General features: G+C 44.2%; 1 protein-coding gene across 1 annotated transcript in view; it reads right to left on the bottom strand.

The window, feature by feature from the left end:
* Positions 1 to 8861: 8861 nt before the first annotated feature.
* The window catches only part of e2f4 (E2F transcription factor 4), a 58481-nt gene continuing 43581 nt past the window's right edge, over positions 8862 to 23761 (bottom strand). The window contains exons 8-10 of the mRNA XM_059651588.1: positions 21603 to 21650; positions 17725 to 17769; positions 8862 to 17397 (exon numbers count right to left, since the gene is read on the bottom strand). Coding sequence (XP_059507571.1) covers positions 17282 to 17397; positions 17725 to 17769; positions 21603 to 21650 — 209 coding nt within the window. The 3' untranslated portion in view covers positions 8862 to 17281. The remainder of the gene's footprint in view (positions 17398 to 17724; positions 17770 to 21602; positions 21651 to 23761) is intronic.

Below are 23761 nucleotides of genomic sequence, written 5' to 3'. Positions count from 1 at the left end.
CAGCCCCCTTGCTGAGATTAATAGACTCAGCACGTGCCACCTCATGAACCTGAGACCGATCTGACATCCCTTCCTGACGTATTCAATGCTATTAATGCTTGGTTCGGGCAGAATGCCAGCATTTTGGTGTCACCAGGCACACCTGTTCCCACTGTTACTGCTGCAGATGTCAGATCAGTCTTCCTGGGAGTCAGCCCAGGGAAAGTGATGGGCCTGGACAGTGTCCCTGGGCAACAAGCATTTAGATCCTGTCCAGACCAGCTGGCGGAGACATTCACCGACATCTTTAACATCTCCCTCCTACAAGCTGAAGCCCCCCACCTGCTTCAAGAAGACCACCATCATTCCCTGTACCTAAGGAAGCGCTTGCAATGTGCCTTAGTGAATAGCCCCAGTGACTCTGACCTCCATCATCAGGAAGTGCTTTAAGAGGCTGCTCATGGCCCACATCAACTCCAGTCCCCAGCCTGCCTCGATTGCCTACAGTTTGCCTACCGATGTAACAGGTCCACAGTGGACACCATTTCCCAATCCTGCACTCATCCCTGGAACCTTGGGACATCAAAGACACCTACATCAGACTCCTTCTCATTGGCTACAGCTCAACCTTCAACACCATTATCCCCTCCAGACTGATCTCAAAACTCCGTGACCTTGATCTCAGCTCCACCCTCTGCAACTGGATCCTCAACTTTCTGATGTACGTACCGCAATCAGTGAGGATAAGGAACTGCACTTCCTCCACAATAACACTTAACAGTGGAGACCCCTCCAAACATGTGTCCTCAGCCCACTATCATACTCCCTGTACACCCACGACTGTGTTGCCAAACTCCAAATGAACGCCATCCACAAGTTTGCTAATGAGGCCACTGTGGTAGGATGGATATCAAACAATGAGTCAGAACGCTGAAAGGAGATAGAGGGCTTGGTGACATAGTGCAATGATAACAATTTTGTGCTGTCGGCAAAACTAAAGAACTGATCAGTGACTTCAGAAAGAAAGGAGGAGAACACGCTCCCGTCTACATCAACGGAACTGAGGTGGAGAGGGTGAAGAGTATTACGTTCCTTGGAGTGAGGATAACCAATGACGTGTCCTGGACATCAAATGTAAATGCGGCAGTCAAGAAGGGACAACAATGCCTCTTCTTCTTCCTCAGGTAGCTCTGGAAATTTGGCATGTCCCATAAGGACCCTCACCAACTTCTACAGATGCACCACTGAATGCACACTGTCCGGGTACATAACGGCCTGGTACGGCAACTGCTCTGCCCAGGACCGTAAGAAACTACTGAAGGTTTTGTGCACAGCCCAGACCATCATGGAAGCCAACCATCTATCCATGGACTCCACTTGCACAGCTCGCTGCTGTGGAAAGGCTGCCAACATCAAAGGCTCACTGCACCTTGGTAATACTCTCCTACAACCTCTTCCATCAGGCAGAAGACACTGCAGCTTGAACACACACACCAGCAGGTTCAGGAACAACTTCTTCCCTGCTGTTATTAGACTGCCGAATGGAATCTCTAACTTCAAATAATGCTGGATCTTGCTAATGTTGGACTTGCGTAGCACACACCCTGTGTGATGTAACCTGTATGCCTCCGTTGAAGTCATTTCTTTTCACCCTATGATGTGTATGTCCTTGCTTACTATGACCTGCCCGTACTGCTCATAATCAAAACTTCTCACTGTACTTAGGTGCCCGCAACAATAAATAAATCAAATCATATCAAAATACTGTAGTCCCTGCTTCTCTCAATTCCTAGTTCAGGCTATCAGGGCAAACCAAGTGTGTATGCTTTGGATCCTAACCAACAAATTGCTTTCCAAATCTGTGAAGCAGGTGGTATAGTTTGATCAACACCACAAAGACTCCAACAGTGAAGATATATAAAATGTTAGCCATAGTTCAATGGACTCAAGATGTCTGAGTCAAGTGTGAATTGCAGCTTCACTGTCGAAGCACATAACCAGATGGTGTGCAGTACTGAGGAAGTGCTGCAGTGTTGTTCAACATCTCTGTTGACCAGATAAAGAATTAAGCAGAGAGGCAGGCTGAGCTCCCATCGGTGAATGTGAACGTTTCCATAACATTATTTTGAAGATATTAACATTAACATTATCTCTCTGGTTTCCTGGTCAATATTTATCTTACAAGCAATATCAATAAAACCAAGTAATTAATTATTATCAAACTTTGTACAAATTGGCTGTGTTTCTTCATATTACAATAGGAAATATACTTCATTAAAGTTACATAGACACAATTTCATGCAACGCCCTGATGTGGTTTCAACATGAACTTGCCAGTTAATGATGGAAGATGGATTAGGCCACACTTTTGGAGTCCTAGTCACCCCCGGAGTGATCTTACTCCTGAATTAGGGGAATAGCCCCACTCTGGGCCGGGGTAATCGACACGGCTCAGGGGAGCTGCTTATTGAGCACAGCACCACTCCGTGGAGAAGCTATGAACTGCACCCTCAGTGGCTGCAAACTTTCTCAGCTCCACAAACACTTATCAACTAGACAAATCCATCAATGGTATCCTCACAATTAATCTTTCAACATCGTGACCAGTTTCACAGTTCACTGAAAACTTTCATTCAAGTCTGACTTACCCCTTTTATTGAAGTTTTTTTGCTTCCCTGCTGATTACCCCTGGCTTTCACTAACTAGTAGCAGGCCGCTCCACTCGTACAGGTTCAGTCAGTGGCCTTTATGGTGATATTCAACCACAAAAGGCATCACTATTTAGAGTAATCACTGCCTCACCCAAGATCTCTCTACGTCTCTGGCTGACAAGGTTATCGCTGGAAGCAAATACAGAGAAATTTGGAGAAACTCAGCAGGCCTGGCAGCATCTGTGGAGAGAGAAACCGAGCTAACATCTCAGGTCGATGACCTTTCATCAGAATTTGGAAGAATCAGAGATAAAATAGGTTTAAAGCTAGGGATGGGTAACAGGAGGGGAGACTGGTCTCTGGTAAGTTGGAAGACAGGACACAAAATAATAAGACTAAGACGTAGGAGTGGAAGTAAGGCCATTCGGCCCATCAAGTCCACTCCGCCATTTAAATCATGGCTGATGGGCATTTCAACTCCACTTCCCTGCACTCTCCACGTAGCCCTTGATTCCTTGTGAGATCAAGAATTTGTTGATCTCTGCCTTGAAGGCATCTAACGTCCCATGTCAGACAAGCCTGTTGGAGCTTTTTTGGGGATGCAATTAGCAGAATAAATAATGGGTGGCCAGTAGATGTTGCACATTTGGATTTTCAAAAGGTATTCGATAAGGTCGCAGAAAGTAGGTGAGCAAGGAAAATGAGATTACGTGGGATTGGCCTGGACTGTAACACATGAGTAGAGGGAAAACAGAGACAAAGATCTGTGCTTGCGACCCAACTGTTCACCATCTAAGTCAACGATGTGAATGTGTGCACCAAGTTTGCTGACAACAATAAAATTGAGTGGGAATGAGAGTTGAAGAGGCTTCAAAGGGAATTGGACATGCTGATTGAGTGGGCAAGAACATATCAGGTAGGTATGATACATAAAAAATGGGAAGTAATAGAGTTTGAAACAGAAAACAGTGATGCCCAATATTTCTTAAATGGCAAGAGGTTATGAAGTGTTGATGCATGAAAAGACCATCACGGATCAGTTTCTCCTCCTCCCACCCACCTCTTGCTTGAAACCTATTTTGTCTCTGCTTTACCCCACAATTCTGATGAAAGGTCATCAACTTGAAATGTTAACTCAGATTCTCCCACCACGGCTGCTGCCAGACCTGCTGAGTCTTTCCAGGAATCTCTGCATTTGTCTCTAACAATAACCTTCTCAGCCAGAGAGAGAGAGAGAAAGTGTGTCCAGATCTCAGGTAGGTTGTCATTACTCTGGACTGCGGTGCCTTTGTAGTCGAATATCACCATAATGGCCAGTGACTGAACTTGCACAAATGGAGCAGTCTGCTACTTTGGGAACACTAGAAGCTTTTAGCAGTTGGCGAAATCAGCAGGGAAGCAAAAAACCTCAATAAAAGGGGTAAGTTAGATTTGGATAAAAGTTTTCAATGAACACTGAAATTGGTCTCGATGTTGAATGATTAATCGAGAGGGTGCTGCTGATGGATTTGTCCAGTTTATAAGTGTTTGCGATATAAATGGAATGTTTTGGTGTAGAGAGTTGTGAAAGGTTGCAATCACGGAGGATGCAATTCATAGCTTGTCCTCTGAGCGGTGCTGTGCTCAAATTGCAGCTCCCTCCTACCATGTCAATTACCCCCAGCATAGAGTGGGGCTATTGCCCTAATTCACTAAAGTTTATCACTTTATCTGATCGCTGATGTTAAACAACACCCACAACGCTGCAGCACTCTCTGTGCAGTAATAAATTTGGAAGGCAAATTGTGTACAAAATCAGAAATTCCTGGAAATCTCAGCAGGTCTGGCAGCATCTCCAGAGAGAAATCAGAGTTGATGTCTCACGTTGAATGACCCTTCCTCAGAACAAACTGTATGCTGGTCTCCACGGTAACAGGATGAGTACAGGAGTAAAGATTCCCTAATTCTATTCTACAGAACCTCAGTGAGACCACACTTGGAGTACTGTGTGCAGATCAGGTCTTCCCACAAAAAGGATATACATGGAGCACGTGCAGTGAAGGTTCATCAGACTGGATTGCTGGAATTAAAACAGAAAAATGCTGGAGAATCATAGTTACGCTGAGATCAGCTATGGACAGAGAAACAGACTGAATGTTTTGTGTCCATTACTACTCTTCTTCAGAGCTCTGGCTGGTGATATTGCTGAGGTTGCCCCATGAGGACAAGTTTGAGATGAAGAGTTTTGAAGAATGACAGACTTTGAAAATCTCAAATTTCTTACAGGGCTCGACAGGGTAGATGCAGTAAGGACTTCTTTTTTATGTCTCAGCGAATCTAGAATGAGGGCTGGAATCTCATAATAAGGATTAGGCTACTTAGGACTGAGAGGATGAGGAATTGCTTCAGGGAGGATGGTGAAATTTTGAAATGCTGTACCCCAAGAGGCTCAGACATCATATTCAAGACTGACATTAATAGATTTCTACATTCTAAAAACACAAAGGAGTGAGACAATGACCAGTCATACCATTTCTTCAACTTTGATATCAAAGTATATTCTCCAGCCCAGCCTGATGATGATCATTCTGAACAAGGGTCACTGGACTCAAAACATTTCCTGTCTCGCTCTCCAGAGATGCTGCCAGACCTGCTGAGTATTTTCCAGTAATTTTGGCTTTGGTTTCAGAACTGCAGATCTTTGTTTTATTAAACTGAAAACAGTCCCCCTGCATTCCTTGGTACTTGGAACCCAGAATATGCAAGCCAAATCAGGTAAGCACGATACATTTACCTTCTTAAAGAACATTAATGAACATTGATGCAAGACAAATCAGCCATTCAGAGTCTGCTCCACCTTCCAATAAGATCATGAGAGGTTATGCAGGACTAGAGGAGCTGAATATTATTTAAATTGAGAAAGAGTGCAATAAGTAACAACAAAGGAATAGGGGTTAACGTGTGCATAATTTACAAACAGCTGGATACAAATTTAGAAGGTAACAGGGAAAGCGAATGGAATTTTGGCCATTATTTGGAAGGGAAAGGAGCATAAAACTAGGGAGGTCTTACCATAACTATGCAAGGCACTAATCTGGCCACAGTCAGTTTTGCATCCATTATTTAAGGAAAGATATACAAGCAGTGGAGGCAGTCCACAGAAGGTTCACTAGCCTAATACCAGGTATGGAGGGGCTGTCTTAAGAGGAGAGGTTGAGTTGATTGGGCCTGTAGGACTTTAGAAGAAGGAGAAGTGGCCTTATTGAAACGTACAGGATCCTTAAGATACTTGGCAGGGTAGTTGCGGAGAGGCTTTTCGATTTATGGAAGCATTTCAGACCAGACGATCTCAGAAAAAGGGGCTGCCCATTTAAGGCAAAGATGAGGAATTTCTTTCTCTTGGAATGGTGAAATTTGAGGAATTCTTTGCTGCTGAAGATTTTTGAGGCTGATAAAGACAGATATTTAAATCAGTAAGGAAGTCCAGTGGGGTTTGAGGATTATCAGTTCAGCCATGATCTCATTGAATGGTAGAGCAGACTCAATGGGCTGAATGGCCTGCTTATTCTCCCTGTGACTCACGGGTTAGTGCAAGAAAAATGCTGATGTAAAAGACCAGCCATATCCCAATGAATGGCAGAGAAAACGTGATGGGCCAATGGTCAACTCTCACTCCTATTTCCTGTCACCAGGACCAGCATGTAATAGCCGCTGGGTCACGGTTTCGCAGCTTGGCGGCGGCGGCGGGGGGGGGGGGGGGCGTGGGGCAGGGAAAGAGAGAGGGATGGGGAGATACAACAGGGAATAATGACCCTCTTCTAAAGGGTGAGCAGGAACAGAGGAACCCGTGGTTCTCCGCTCTGATCTTTTAAAGTGGCAGGACACACAACAAGTTGTTAACAAAGCCACTGGGTTTCAAAAAGAGAAGCATCAAACACACAAGTAGGGAAGTTATACTGAACCTTTACAAAGCTCTAGCAAATCTCCAACTAGAATATATGTCCAATTTTGGTCAGCACTCATTAGGAAAGGTGCAAGGGTTCTTGAGGAAGTGCAGAGCTTCACCAAAATGGTTCCAGGGATGAGGGAATTTAGTTGCACTGTTTGGTTGGAGGGGCGAGGGTCCTTCTGTTTGGAGAAAAGGGGTGTGGGGTGTTGAGGGGAGATTTGACTAATGCACCCAAGGTCATGACTGGTCTAGATCTTGTAGTTAAAGAAGGGTTGTTCCAGGGGCTGATGGCACAAATGATCAGATCACAGATTTGTTAGGTTTTGGGCGAGGGGTGCCAGGAGATTTTGGGAAATAATCACGTGACAAGTGGTAATGATCTAGAGATCAATGCCTGCAAACAAAAGGGGCGGTGGAAGCCAAGATTTGAAAAGTTACATAATGGAACTTGAGAGAATCAAAGCTCTAGGGCTAGGAGATTGGTGTGAATGGGACTGATGAGATTCCATGCCGGAAAAGGCTTTGTGCATGGCATCCATCGACATTATCACCCTACAGTCCAACTCATCTGCTAACGTTACCAATCAGGTGCTGAACTTCTTAGTGGTATCCCTCATCATGTGGTGAAAAACGTGACTCTTAGATCACAGCAAAAGGTTAATTCCCCACTGGGGCCTCAGTTTGCACCACTTCCCATCGACTGAAATGCCCCTCACTAAAACAGTCCGGCAGCTCGTGTACAGTAAAGTCTATACCTTGAATTAGTCATACCTAGTCTCAGAGGAATGCCTGCAGCTGTCTGTAGGATTGTGCAGTAGGCCATATATTTGCAGGGAGTGCAGCTAATTAGAGGGAGCCTGGAGTGAGTGGCTGCTCAACATGGAGGCCTCGCTTTCCATTGGGTGGTTTTACCCAGTGTGCTGCCGTGAACCCTATCACTGGAAAGAGGCTGCTGTCTCCTTGGATACAGCCAATATTTACCCCTCAGACAACAGCATCACAACAACATGGACACAGAAAATCTTGGAAATAATAAGGGGGGGTCACATACGACATGCGCAGACAAAATTCAGAGCTGGCATTGCAGGTCAACAAATTCATCAAATCATAGGAAATGTACAAGTTTCTATCAAACTGCAGAAACTATCACTGAAACATTTATTCAAACAACAATCCTGTTTTGTACTTGAATTGAATGAATCAGCCCTCCCCCCCAGTTTCTATACTGAGCTGACTGTACTCAGTATGGTGAAGCTGGTTTCCACACTGTGGGGCACCTTGCTGCCATCAGTGAAGGGAATGGGCTGAGTATCACTTGATTGCACCCAATCGACTAAGAAATAAAAAAAAAGAGGAAGGCGACAGCCTAGTAGTATTATTGCTGGATGTTCATCCAGGGACCAGATAATGTTCTGGGGACCTGGGTTTGAATCCCACTGTAGCAGATAAATTTGAAATTCAACACTCAATTGAGAGTCTAAACGATGACCATGAATCCAATGCCGATTGTCAGGAAAAACCCGTCTGGTTCACTAAAGCTGTTCAGGGAAGGAAAGTGCTGCCCCTACCTGGTCTGGCCTACATGTGAGTCCAGACCCACAGCAATGTGGTTGTCTCTTAAGTACCCTCTGAGCAATTAGGAATGGACAATAAACGCTGTCTTGCCAGTGACGCCACATCCTGCAGACGAATAAAATGAAATAAAAAACAATGCAAATGAGGCATGTCCAGATCCGCCAATAGCTGACAAAAAAAAGCCTTGAGGATCATGTTAGAGCCAGATCCCTATTTGAAAACCACCATCTTCAATATGAAAGTAAACAGCTGGAAGGTAAAGAAGAGGGTGAAGCTGACAGAGCCCTAGAGGAAGCATTGGCTGTTGGTCTGAAATTCAATGTGAAGACAAGCAGAAGAGACTGTCATTAAAAATGTTTGCTGTATGCAAACAAATCTACTGTCGATCTTTAAGAAGGTCCTGATATGGTAGCATTTGGTGCCACATTGTGGGATCTGTACACTTACAAGGAACGCAGTTTGCCTAGAGCAGGATACAGTTTGGAGGTGGGGACGGGAGACCATCCACCCCCTTTCAGGACGATGCAGCTATCAATACTGGTTGGAGGCAGTGGTGAGCCTGTGCAATCACTGGAACAAGTCCCAAGCACTCAAAGCCCAGGAGGAAAGGGGTCAGATTCAAGAGACTCTGAATAAAATGACTATTCCTGCTCTAATGACTAATCCGTCCTGAGGGTTATTAAACACTAGAGATCAAAAAGCTATACATACTGACGGGAAGCAATTAATTCAAAAAACAGGATTTTTTTTTATTAAGACGCTGTACAATTCCCAAATGCATTGCAGTTAACACAACAACAGTACAAGGAAGAGCTGCCAAAGGAGGGGCACTGATAAGGATACACATGCATTTATCATCTGGCATAAAACAGCCAAACATGGTACATTGCTCAACCAATAAAATAAAGCTCATAAAAACAAAAATTAGAAAGAAAAAAAGCACAAATACAATTTCTTAAGCTGAGGAAATACTGTATGGAAACACATGACAATAAAGTTGTAGTATTTCAAAATCATTTTCCTCAACTGATTCAGACACTATTAAGATACAAGAAGAAAAATAATATATAAATTCTTCCTTTGCAAAGCTACTGTCTACAATGGAATGACCATCTGTTGTCTTATGATACAATATAAACATCTGATTTCTCTAAAGTGCTATGTTGAGATGAATGTCGATTTAAGAAAGGCTGTATTATAAATTGTACAATAACTGGCATGTTTTGATTTCAAATGACCCCCTCGCAAAAGTACAAAAATAATTTTTTTCTTGACAACCAAATAAAAAAGTGTTATCTTACATTCTTATATCAAGTCATCGCAGAATGCCACCCATAAATCCCTAATTAGACAAAGCAAACATTAAAACAATCCAAAAGGAAATTATCAAAGATGCTGGAAAATACTCAGCAGATCTGGTAGCATCTTTAGAAACAGAAACAGAGTTAACAATTCAGGACAAAATATTTTCCAGTTCCAATGAAGGGTCATTACCCTGAACACAAACCCCAACCTTCCCTCACGATAGATGCCACCTGAGCTGCTGCACATGCCCAGCATTCTTTTGTTATTGTTAAAACAATCCGACTGTCTTTAGTTTAAAACAAACGGGAGGGGGCACTAGCTTTTAAAAAAACTCAAATAGTCAGGCAGTAGATTAAAACGTGTGATGCTGGCACCAGGCTAAACTGGAACTTTGCTTCTTGAGATAGAGGGTGAAAGGCCAAAGGATCCCCTACTTTGCAGGACCTTAACTCACAGACATGTAGTGGTGACAATCATACTCTCACCTGCTCATTTTTGGGAAAATGCCCTCTGCTTCCTAGCAACTAACCTTATTCTATTCAGACAAACACATTGACCCCATCTTTTAGCTCAAACAATGAACATTGAAAGGACTTATAACAATTTAAGGCCTCCAGGAGATGGAAGTAGGCCTGGTACTTGGGCCACTTCAGACCCATACATCTCTTGTCTTCAGCACTTCAGAGGCTTCACCCTTTTATAGCAAGGGAGTCTTTCAGGGAGGAAGGCTCAGGTTTTTACACATCGTGAAGCCTGTTACATTCAAGTGAAAGTCAGCCATCCATTAAATCAAAAGCTCCTTTGACATCTTCACTGCTAAGCCTCAGAGATTCAAACATCCACTCAATGAATATAGGGGCATTTTTAATCCTTTTTAAAACATCTTCAAATTAAAACCAACATGAATCTAAGAAACCCATTAACTTTATTATTCTCTTTTGTCTAAAGATGGTGGGTGGGACAGGGGTCCAAAAACAGCTGAGCAAGCTCCAACAAACACAACATTTGAACGGTAAGAGAGATAATGGGAACTGCAGATGCTGCAGAATTCCAAGATAATAAAATGTGAGGCTGGATGAACACAGCAGGCCAAGCAGCATCTCAGGAGCACAAAAGCTGACGTTTCGGGCCTAGACCCTTCATCAGAGAGCAGGTAAGCATGGGTTCAACAGCATTTCGAACACAGACAGCCTTTCCTTTAAACAAGTCATGAGTTACTACTTAATTCTGAAGCAAAATCCTTGGCCAGATTCCATGATACGATCTTTCTGCAATACTTTCAGAGGATCGGGTTTTAAAACAACAGAAGTTCAACTAAGGCCAATGACAGATCTGTGATGCTGGTAACAGGAAACCTCTGCACATTGATCACAGGTTCACTGCTGTCAATGTGTACAGAACGTTGGAGTCTTTTGCTCTCCATGTTTATGGTGAAAAGACTCAAAAGGTCTGGAGCCTCTAAATCTCTGCAAGTTGCAGGATACGTCGAGGCATAATTTACCCAATTCCTAATATTACCACAAACTGAAATAGTTTACCTGGTATTTTTTATTTAATGGCACCACCGGATCCTGTGTGCCAGATAACACAAATTTGACTGCAGTTCCTCCACAATTTTTATCAGAGGGGAGGGTCCAAGGACCAGGAGCTGAAAGGCAGCAAAATTCAAAAGACTTCAAGAATTAAGGTAGGTGAAGACAATGAACGATTTCTTACAGAGAAGGAGCAACGCTCCAAAAGCTTGTGTTTTCAAATAAACCTGTTGGACTATAACCTGGCATTGTGTGATTTCTGACACTGCTCTGATATTGGGAAAGACTGATTTGCAAGAATGATACAGGAAGAAAATGCATCAAGTTGTGACAAGGAGCAGAGAGAGGTTAATCTCTCCTAGCCAGGCACGTGAGGGTGGGGTTCAAAGAGTCTTTCCACATCAGGGTAGTGTTCATGTCTTGGGTGTACATTAATTCCAAGGAGAGTTTAATCTGATCAGGAGCTCAAGTGGAAAGGTTGGAGGCTCAGGTTTAACCACTGGAGGGGGCAGAAGAACCCTAACAGAACTGGAGTCAATGGAACAATTGGGGAAAATTCTCTCTCTTGTTCGGAGTCATATCTTGCGTAAAGGAAGATGGTAGTTTGTTGGAAGTCAATCACCTCAGCTCCAGGATATCTCTGCAGGAGCTCAAGATAGTGTCCTAGACCTAGTCATCTTCAGCTGCTTCAATGACCTTCCCTCCCTAAGTGTGGATATGAAATTGTCAGTGAATGATGATCAGCACCATTCCTAACTTGTCAGATGCTGAAGAAGCTGGTGTCCAAAAGAAGCAACCCGCATTCACATGTGATAAGACCCAGACAACAACCAGGCCTGGGCTGATAACTGACAACTAACATTCATAGATCATCATAGATCTTAGAAGCCCTACAGAGTGGAAGCAGGCTCTGTGGCCTAACAAGTCCACACCGACCATCCCACGCAGACCTATCCCCTTATAAACCCACCTAATCTACTCATCCCTGAACACTATGGGCAATTTAGCATAACCAATCCATCTAAACTGCACATCTTTGGACTGTGGGAGGAAACTGGAGCACCCGGAGGAAACCCATGCAGACACGGGGAGAATGTGCAAACTCCACAAAAACAAACAGTCACCCGAGGGTGGAATCGAACCCGTTCCCTGGCACTGTCAGGCAGCACTGCTAACCACTGAGCTACCGCGTCGCCCCAATCATCACACAATCTCCAAGCAATGCCCATCTCCGACAAGAGAGATTCTGATCATCGCCGCTCGATATTTGGTGGCATTTCTGGCACCAAAACACTCCTTAACAATTGCTAGGGATTAACGTAGACTAGAAAGTGAACTGGACTAGCCATATAAACGCTGCGGCTACAAGAGCAGGTCAGAGGCTGCAGGTAGAAGCTCACCTATTGTCTCCCCAAAGTCTGTCCACTATCCACAAGGGACAAGTCAGGACAGGAATGTGATGGAAAACTCCCCACTTGCTTGGATGAGGGCAGTTCCAACAACACTCCATGTCAGAGCAGCTTGCTTGTTTGGCACCCTACCCATCAACTTCAACAATCACACCCTCCAACATAGACACAATGTGTACCATCTAGAAGATACACTGCAAAACTTGCCCAGGTTCCTGAGACAGCACTTTCCAAATCAATCACTTCTCTTGCCTTGATGGACATGGGCACTAGATACATGGGAACACCACCACCAGCAAGTTCTCCCCCAAACCACCTACCAGCCTGGCTTGGGAAATCCATTGCTGTTCGTTCACGGTCACTGGGTCAAAGTCCTGAAACTCCTGTTGTAACATCACTGTGGTCTCTCTACAACCCAAGGCCTGCAGCAATTTAATAAGATAGCTTAACACAATATTCTCTGGAGCAATTAAGTACGAGCAGTAAATGCTGGCCTAGCCAGCAATACCCATAACTGATGAATGAATTCAAGAAGAAATTTGGGCACCATACGTCAGGGAGAATGTCAAAGCCTTGGAGAGGGTGCGGAAAAGATTTACTAGAATGGTAGCAGAGATGAGACACCTCAGCATGTGAACACAGTAAAAGCTGTAGACCGGACAAAGTCAATGGAGATTTCAAAGCATTACAATTAGGAGAGGTTTCAATAGATAACAGAGAAGCTATTCCTATACACAACAATGTTGGTAATCCACGGTCCCATATCCAAGCTCACTGGCAAAAGAGCGAGAGGAGAAATTTGTAATCTCTCTTATAAGGCGAATTGTTATGATCTGCAATGCATGACCCAAAAGGATGGTAGAAGTAGATTAAATAGATACTCAAAAGAGAGGAAGTCGATGAAGAAGGGGAAACTATTTAAGAGCTATAGGGAAAGAGCAGTAGATTGGGACTAATTCCACAGATCTTTCAAAGAGCTGGCAGAGGCTTCTGGACAAATGGGGTCTCCTTGTGAAAGAAGGCAAGTGTGTTGGGGAGGAATATCTGAGGTGAACTGAAAACCCAAAGTGGTTATTCACACTGGTATTGTATCTGTGCAACATTCTAGCCAGTGGATTTAACATCAGCTACAACCAACTGATGCTAAGTGCATGAATATGTTGACAACACAGGGATGGGGAATATTATATATGAAAACACTGTGCTTATCTTTTAAATAAAACATAAAATCAAGTGCTTCATGGAAGAAGCGACACCTTGATGGCTAGTAACAAGACAAAGGAGGGAGAGAGACAAACACAGTGATAACATACATGAGAGAGTGAGTGACAGCGCAAAAGAAGACAAGCAACCTGAAGCAAATCAGGTTCAGATTGTGTCATTAAGGCTACCCTTCAGTGATACCAACTCTCTCAGTCACACATCTCAATGAATGCTGAATCTCCTTCATGCGGCTTCTGGGTAAATAAGACAATCACTATAAATGAAATAGATGTAGAAGAGATTCACCAGGATGTTGCCTGGAGAGAGAGAGACCGACCGACCTGATAGAGGGGTGTAAGATTATGAGGGGCATGAAAAGGGTGAATACAAAATAGCTGTTCGCCTTATTCAAAAGGTCAGTAACAAGGGGACATTATCTTAAAATGAAAGGCAGGAGGTTTGAGGAAAACCTTTTTTCACCTGGAGGGTGGTGGGGGGTGTGGATTGCACTTTCTGGGAGGGTGAGGTGACTCACCACATAACCTTTAAAAAGTACTTGGATGAGCACTTTAAGTGTTAAAACATTCAAAGCCATGGGCCTAGCGCAGGTAGTGGTATATTTATAGTGGTACAGACTCAATGAGCTGAAGGGCCTCTTCAGTACTGCATGGTTCTATGAATAATGATGACAATTGAACTAACGACGTAAGAAGCTGGACCCTGTTAAACCACAGCAAACCTCAGTTGTGAGCTACGCGCAATAGGAGATATGACCTGTCACCAAGGGAGCCATGAGATATGGCCCAGGAACTCACCAAAGGTCAGTAGTGAGTCAGGGAGTAGACAGAGCTCCTGGAAGACTCAGTGACTACTACTGCTCACTGTGGTCCGTATCAGGAAATACAAGGGGCATTGGGTAAAACCTGACAGGAAGAGAGTGGTCATATGTTGTGGCGGGGTTCAAACAATGGACCCAGCACACCACAGGAAGGTAGTTCTGTATGAAATAAAGCCAGTCTGATTTGTGAGAACACTGAAACCAGAATCACTTGACACCACAGTTATAAGCTATGAAATAAAGCACATTCTCCTTCACCTTTAACAGTGGTTCACCGTCTGAAACACTGAGTCCTGACTGGAACTGTTCAGCTGGTTGAAGAGAGCGAGTGAATCTATGTATTACAGGTCTTAGTTTCTCCCTATGAAATATACTACTGTACATATTTCCCACACTAACTAGATTCCACCCATAGTTACCTCCAGTTTCTGACCATCTATTTCCCTTCAAGGAAACAGCTGAACTTCTTAGTGCAATGTGAGCAAAGCATTCAATTTAAACATTCACTCCCTCAACCACCAACCCACTAGCAGCAGCATGCACTGTCAAGATGCACTGTAAGAAGTCTCCTTAAGACAGCACTGTTCAAACCCATGACGTCTACTACTTGGAAAGAGGGTAGCGGACACATGAGAACGCTGCAATTTGATGTTCCCCTCCAAGCCATATCCCACCTTGACTTGGCAACATATCGTCATTCCTTCGACGTTGCTGGAACCCCCTTGCCAACAGCATTGTGGTTGTCCCTACATTAGATGCAGCAGCCGCTCACCACTAACTTCAATTAGAGCAATTTGGGACAGGCAAGTAATACTGGCTCAGCCAACAACATTCACACCCCATGCACGGATGAAAAGATATTGTTTTGCACTTTGATCAACGCTTCATTGAAATCTCATCTCAGGAAGAGACAAGGGAAAACATGCAGAAAGAGAAAACCATATGGAACCGGGGCACCAGGTCTCACTGTCGCTATGTCAAGTCTGTCAGGTTGGGCACTAACAGCAAGTGAAATGACTCTCAATCTGAGATGCAAATGAATTCCCCAATTCCAGGTCACTCATCGCCTCTCGTCGTAAAGCAATGAGGATGCTAGGCCCTCTCTGTTGAGCGTGTTATTTCTGTAGTGAGACACATTGTAAAACCATGTCACCCGGCTAGTTTCTAAGAGTCCAGGCTTCCCAGAGTACAATCATGAGGCAAGCTACTGTAAAACACTTGACCACCATCCCATCCCCTCTTCTCTTCAAATCCCCAGGAGTTAATGGAATCCACCCCAAGTTAGGCTGAGTGGCTGAGCCATTTAAAATTTTTATCATTTTAAAAAGAATGGTGTTTGAATTTTAGCATGACATGTATGTCCAAAGTCAGACACAAGTATGTTTTGCTTAAGATGAACCACTCTGACTTCACTTATTCCATAAGCAATGCCACAGGTCACTACAGTGACAATCACTGGGAAGCAGGCTCTGCACTACCCTCACCCATGAGAAAACTGGAAGACATCAATTACGAAAAGCAGATTGTCATGACAACTGATGGCAGTGTGACTTTTGACTCTACAACTGATTGTACATCTCATGGGCAACATCAGCAGCCTGACTGTGGTCCATTATGAAGAGGGGAACTTCTCAAGGAGCCAAGAAAATGGGAGAAATAGGTCAAGAGGGTAATTAGAAACATTAAAATAGCACCACAGGTCCACATCCAAGCCGAGAAGATCTCTCAAGAGTGGAGGAGTATTGTCCCATGGTTCGCAGTACACCATGAGAAAAGCAACTTGCAGAGCAGCTCTTCAATGGTGATGAAATTTTAAGATCAGCCCTAAAGGATTCCACTCTTTGGAACTATGCAAATAAGCTGTCCAATCCCTTTCAATGGAAGATTAATTCTTACAGAATGACAAAGGGAGGGAGTCACCAAATGATTAAAGCACAGTAGAAAGCCATTTGGGTTATCCACTGGGCCAGGTCTGACAGTGTTACTGTTCATTTGCTCAATCTATAAAATCCATTCAGACTTGATGAGAAGGATTGAGTATACTGGATGAGGAGAAACAGTGGGAATCACACTGGGAAGTGTCCAAATTGACACAGAAAGAGGCAACACACCCTAAGTTGTGGAAGATTACAACGGCAGATGTCAATATTCAGGAGGAAATCAAATTTTAAAGCAATCCCGAATGAGAAGTAGTTTTCGATTAAAAAGAAAATTAAGCTCAAAAATAAATACCCTTATCTCATCTTCAAAACTGACCAAGGTTTATAATGCCCACCACTGTGAAAGAGACTATTCGATTTGACGAGGTTGAACCGCGAGTGGAAGGAAATAGGGATATTACTGAAAATGCCAGTAGCACAGTCCATTGACAGCAGATGGGGAAAGGGAAAAAAAGTCTTGACGATAAACAGAAGGCAGTCTTGGCATTGTAAAGTGTGTGAAGATGGCTTTTCACATGAAGCGTTAATCCAAAATGGCCGACTCCAATCCATGTAACTGGAATGCCAATGCGATTTCCTGCACCGTCTCCAGGGGCACCACACAGCAAGGCCAATGATGGAGTTACAGCTAAAGTTCTGCTTTGTCACTGAAAGAACAATCAATATCTCTGGGGTCGTGAAGCCAACTAAAAAAAGAAAGCCAATAGCAACTTCGAAACCATCCATCTGCTGACAACCTTTGCCTTCCATTATCTCTTCGTCATATCCAGGTGCAGTTACGCCAAAAGTTTATCTCACTCCAGGGAGACTCAGAATTTGCAAAAGATGTCATTTTTTAAAAAAAAAGTATTCTGTTTGCTTAAAAAAATGTTTTTAAGAAGTTCAATATGCAGCTGACAGACAGCAAAGTTTGCTGAAAGGTCAAAGGTTAAGAATTGGCACATCAAATAGATCGCAGACGCCTTCGCTGTCATCGAGGTTGAAGTAATAGTCATGGTCTCCTGGTGGCGGAGACAGCCTCAGCAGAGGAGCGAAAACTGTAAGGGAGACAGGACGAGTGACACAGTTAAACAATGCAGCACACAGCAGGAGGCACTCAATGTGAGGCCTCTCTGGCAATGATGCAGAAAGGATGGATCATGTAGACAAGTCTGCCCAGCTGCCTCATGGTGGTCAATCCAACTCTGCATCATAGGGAAACCCACCACCCCCTCCAAAGCTGTATGAACAATACCTCCTTGACAGGGTTCCTATTCCTCTGAAATGGTCCAATCCAACCATCTTTTACAGCTCTGACCTAGAGAAGAAGCTCTCCACCCCATCCTTCCCCAACTCCTTGGGACTCCCAAATTTGAAACACTCACCTTCTGAAGACATCAGCTCGTCTATGAGGTCCGAATCCATACATTCTGCAAAATAGAAACAAGGAATGTGCCAACGTGTTGCAAGGTCACCAAATCACGTATCACATCTGGGCCAAACAGCACAGAAGTAGTTCTCTCTCTGGTAACCCCCACCACCCAAGCCAAATCTCTCCAGTCCTTCAATCTGCTACAATGATTCCTGCTCTGGAATAAAAAGAACAAGTGTCCGATCATTTCTAAATCTAATCAACAAAACTGTAGCCACACTCACCAGCCATTTAGTTTCTTCCGCTTGGCTATCTTATAATGAAGCTTCCAATTATTCCTTCACCCAGTTCTAAACACACTGCTCTTTGCTGGAGTCTTTTCTAGTCATTACTCATACCATTACTTTTTAAACAAAATTATTTCACAAAATATGGATGTTGCTGGCTGGATCAGCATTAATTGCTCATACCAAAGCATCCTTAAGAAGAGCTGTTATGTTGCACTGTTGCAGTTCTTGAGGTGCAGGGGCACCCAATGTTGTGCAGGAGATCCCTGATTTTGACCCAGCAACAGTAAAGGAATGATGATCCAGAGCCAGGCCAGACAGTATGTGAAGGGCAACTTGTATGGGGGCATTGCAACCTGCAAATGTTGCCCCTTTTAGGGAGCAGGGGTCATGGGTTTAATAGATGCTGTTTAAAGACCCATTGGTGAGTTGTTGCAAAGCATCTTGGGACTGATGCAGACTGTTGGCACAATACGTTACCATATCCTGGACAGACAGCCTTGTCTCAGTGGGTAGCACTCTCATTGCTGAACTAAATGTTCCAAGTCCTACTCCAGAAACCCACGCACAGCTTCAAGATGAACGGTGCCTTGCAGTAGCAACAAAATGCTGGATTCGCAGATGGGGTATTAAAACTTGGGCCCCCATTTGTCCTGAAATGGACAAAGGAAATCCTATTGGAGCATTTTAAAGAGCAGGGAGTTTTCCACAACTCTCTGGTTATCCTCTTGCTCACTGAAACAGATCACCTGATCATTGACATTATGACGCTGCTGCTTATGGGAGCTGGCTTTGCACAAATTGGATTTCACATTTCCTTTGTTAGAATAATGATGACATGCCAAAAGCTGTTTATTGGCTGTAAAGCGATTCGAGAGTGTCAAGATGGTGAAAGATTCAACAAGAAAAGCAAAGTTATAGTTCCTTGGTGTAACACTGTACATCTGAAAGGTTGAAAGAAGCAGGAAAACCCATTGGGGGAACCTGAAGGCACTGGTGCTGAAAGTGAGACGCCCCCCTGGCACGGGGAGTGGAGTTCAGCTGGAAATGGAGCATCTGGGAGTTCCAGATACAGCAGCAGGTTAAGGGGGACAAGACTGAAAAACAGACAAACACACTCAAACTCAGTCTCAGTTTAGCAGTGGGGACTTTCCAAATTAGATTTGGCAGTTGATGAACCCAGTGCATGCAAAGACAAGTTATCAGACTGAGGAAGAAAACAAAGCAAGAACCACCAGGCGAAACAGAACTGTTGGAGAGTGTGTACCTTCGTTAAAAACAACAGCTGGGAAAACAGTGAAAGATCTTCTGGCAGGGAGTGGGACTGGCTCATCTGGTGAGCTTTCACCCTACCTTACAACAGCCTGGTGAAGGCCTCATTCACTCCTTACTCTTAGGGTGAAGGGCATAGTTTGAACCTGGTTATAACAACATCAGGCTACACATGATCCAATAATAGTCAATCTTCAGTCAAGAGGCTGAGGGGCTGTGAGAGTGGCTTGTCTGAGAAACTCAAGGGTCATAGATATTGGAGACCTGAAATAGCAACACTCAATAACAACATGGGATCCACCCAGCTGACTGTGCCATAAGCTAAGGTTGTGCCACGAAATTCCTTAATTACATGATAAATTTTAAACAAATACACTGTTCAATTTTAAACAGATAATGTCTTATACTGTCTCGCTTCCCTCTCACCCCCTCTCTATTGACTCAAAATTATTTCATTTAACATCATCTGGTGAATAACCAATGGAAGGACATACAGGCCTAACTGATGAGTCAAATTTGTTAAAAGTATTGAAGTCAGGTTAAAAGTCTTGATTAAAAAAACAAACATTTGGGTTTTTAAAATTAGCGATCATGGCTTCTCTGAGGGCTTTCCTGAACAGCAATATGGCATTTTGTCCCATAGCTATTAAGTCATCAGGTAGTGAAAGGCTTTGTACTTACACAGCTTCTCGGGACCTCCCAGTGCTCAAAAGCGAGTAAGAGTTATTTGGGAGCACAGTGCTGTTCTGATTTTGGAAACATGAGAACCACTGCATGCACAGCAAAATCTCTCAAGCAAGATAACCTGGCAACCATAAACAAGAGGATGCTCAAGGGACACAGCAAAATCCAAACACGGCCAGAAGTGTTCGGCAGGTATAGGCTGTCGAAACAATGATAATTCCTGTGTCTCAATGTTGGGGAGTCTCAGCGTACCAAGTTTTAACGTGACTTGGTGCATCAAGAGTGAACTGGTCCCAGCAGAGACAATACTTCCTTTCTCCATGTCTTCAGGACACTTCCAACTGTGGTAAGGCAGTGTGTTGACTGTGTCCAATATTGGCTCGATCTCATTGTATCACATCATGGCTGGTCACATGATTACAGAAGTCCAACAAAAGTTCCAAAACAATGTAACAGCTTTTAAAACAATAACTACGGCTCCAGAAATGTGAGGAAATCAGCCTCAACACTGAAAATACTTCAAAACAAAAAAAAAGGGCAGCTCTTACAGCCACAACTTTTTTCCATCCTCCATCATGGATTACCTGGGGCTAATTTCTCTTCAGAATTAGAGGCTGAGGGATGATCTTATACAAGTTTGTAACATCATGACCAACATAGGTTTAAGACGAGAAGCAGATTTAAAAGGGACCGGAGGGACAACTTTCTCACTCAGAGCATAGTGCCAGAGGAACTGGGGGAGGCTGGTACAATTAAAACATTTAAAAGGCTTCTGGATAGATATACGAAAAGGAAGGATTTAGAGGGATATGGGCCAAATGTTGGCAAGATAAATTAAGGATATCTGGTTGGCACGGACGAGTTGGACCGAAGAGTCTGTTTCCACGCTGTACAACTCTAAGACTCTGTCTTTCTTGAAATTGAACACAGTTCTTCCAACCACATTCAGATGTTTCACATGGAAATGGAAACACTGAATGGGGTATGATTCAGTGCAGAATGAGACATGGGATAGAGGTTAAGAGGTGAAGAGTGTCAGGTCAGGTGTGAGCAGGGTGAACTCAGATCAGTGGCTTGGGTATATTCTGACACAGTGAGCAGGGAGTGCTGGCTGAACTAGGTTAGACGGTCCAAGGGAAGGTAAATGGCACAGCTGATGTTTAGAACTGATCATCACAAATGGTCTGCAAATGTCTCCTTACTGATCAGAGCCAAGCATATGGGTAACATTGGTCAAGCTGCATTTGTGCAACTCAGCAGCAGAGGGCGACAACTCACAGAGATGAGGCGATCGAACTAGGAGAAGACAGGAGGTGAAACACGAGGGATTTTAAACGCTGAGCAGGGCAGCCCCAGAATGATGACGCTGAGCCAGCAATCGATCTAAGCACCTTGGGGCAAATGTAGCTAACCATCACACCAGCAATTACATCAAGGTGAACAGAAACAAGCAAGCTCCTTGTGCTCAGGAACAATGTTTCTGCGAGGGATAAATCCCTTCAGAAGAGGGCAAGAGAAAGAGCAGAGATTCAGGGCAACCAGCGACAATGGCTCATGGGTTCAGAATCACGTAAACGTTAACATGAAAATGGTTGGAGGCATAGGAACAGTTCCCAATCAGAGTGAAAGCTCACCCAGTCACGCCTACCTTTAGTGGGGTCAAACATCTCTGTCAACTCTTTTGGAAACTCCAAGTCTGTGAACAAAAAAGCAGAACAGAGTGTTAGAGCACATGGACAAGGTGTGGCAGGGGGCGGGCAACAGGGAGTCACAAATAAATAGTGTTGGGCCTGGTGAGTAGAGGTGGCCAGGTGAGGGAAGGGAAGGGGAGGAGGCAAGCAATTCCCCATGATGGATGGGGAAAGGATGGGAAGCATTCATCACTAAATAAAAGCAGAGGGTTTAAATATTTTGAAATTTCTTCCTCAGCCACCTTCCCCCTCACTCATTAAGGTAGGGACAAAGTTCGATGCAGGAGTCAGTCAGAGTGAGCCCAAAGATGGCATTTCGCAGATATCTTACAAGATGATGAGGGGCCAGGAATGTCTGGACTCACTCATATCAGGTCAGCTCAGCTCAGCAGAAACTTTACATGGTTTTGGTCAAGGAAACTCAAATTTGCCAATCCAGTAACTCCCTCAAGGCAAGTACACTCACCTGCAGACAGAGATCAAGGCTGTCAACAGGACTGTAGGTTGCTTGCTTTCTGTGGCGGGAGTGGTGAGAGTGTGAGCCAGGGTGCAGTCAGGAAGGTAAGCTTTTTCCTGTAAAAAAATAACCTCGTGCAACAGCGGCCTTCGTGCTTCCAGCAGCAGGAGTGATGAAAGCACGAGCCAGAAAGTGAACTTATATATTCAGGCATTGGCTAAACCTGAAACACTACACGTGCAGTGTCGCACACCCATCCTCCTGCTCTAACCAGAAAAAAGAAACTATGTGGAAGGTCGGTAAGGTAAGGCTTTTTTTTTCTTCTGGAAATCTAGAATACAGGGAATGGGCGCTAGGGCAGTTACATGCTCCTCTTGCAGAATGTGGGAGCTCAGGATCACTGCTGGTGTCCCCTCTGACTTCACCTGAGAGAAGTGCACCCACTCCAGCTCCTCACAAATCGTGTTAGAGAACTGGAGCTGGAGCTGGATGAACTCTGGATCATACGGGAGGTTGAAGAGGTGTTAGAGAAGAGTTATAAGGAGGTGGTCACACCCAAGGTACAAGAAAAAAGTAGGTGGGTGACTGACAGGAAAGGGAAAGGGGATAGGCAGACAGTGCTGGGATCCCATGTGGGTATTCCCTTCAATAATAAGTATACTGGTTTGGATACTGTTGCGGGGGGAACGACATACGAGGGGAAGGACATAGCAGACAGGTTTCTGGAACTGAGCCGGGCCCTATGGCTCAAAAGGGAACTGGGGAGAATAGGAGAGCAACTGTGGTGGGGATTCAATAGTAAGAGGCACAGACAGGCGGTTCTGACTGACAAATGGTATGTTGCCTCCCGGGTGCCAGGGTCTGTGATGTCTCGGATCGTGCCTTCAAGATCCTTAAGGGGGAGGGTGAGCAACCAGGAGGCATGATACACATCAGTAGAAAAAGGACTGAGGATGTGAAAAACGGGTACAGGGAGTTAGGATGGAAGCTGAAGTCCAAGACAAACAGGGTAGTTATCTCTGGATTACTACCAGTGCCACGTGATAATGAGGTAAGAAATAGGGAGAGAGTGCAGCTAAACACATGGCTACAGGGCTGGTGTAGGAGGGAGGGTTTCCATTATGTGGATAATTGGAGCACATTCTGGGGAAGGTGGGACCTGTACAGTAAGGATGGTCTGCACCTGAATGGAAGAGCACAAATATCATGGGAAGGAGGTTTGCTCAAACAATGTGGGATGGTTTCATCTAGATTGGCAGGGGTGGGGAACCAGATTTGTAACTCAGAGGATGAGGTATTCAGCCGTCCAACAGACACAGCAGGGAATGAGGTTGTTAATAAAGAAATGCAGTCTATGGAGCGTAATTGTGGACACAGGGATGGTTTGAGGTGTGTATGCTTCAATGCTAGAAGCATCAGAAATAAGATGGATGAACTTACAGCATGGGTCAGTACTTGGAATTACGATGTTGTGGTCATTACAGAAACTTGGGTAACTCCGGGACAGGAATGGTTGTTGGAAGTTCCAGGATTTAGATGCTTTAAAAGAAATAGGGGGATGGGAAAAGAGGTCGGGGAGTGGTATTGCTAGTCAGGGCTTGAAGAGCAGCTACTGAAAGGCAGTTCGAGAATTGTATGTCTATAGAATCAGTTTGGGTT

Source organism: Stegostoma tigrinum, chromosome 16, assembly GCF_030684315.1.
Source record: "Stegostoma tigrinum isolate sSteTig4 chromosome 16, sSteTig4.hap1, whole genome shotgun sequence".
NCBI lineage: Eukaryota > Metazoa > Chordata > Chondrichthyes > Orectolobiformes > Stegostomatidae > Stegostoma > Stegostoma tigrinum.
This window is presented reverse-complemented; position numbering and strand designations above follow the sequence as displayed.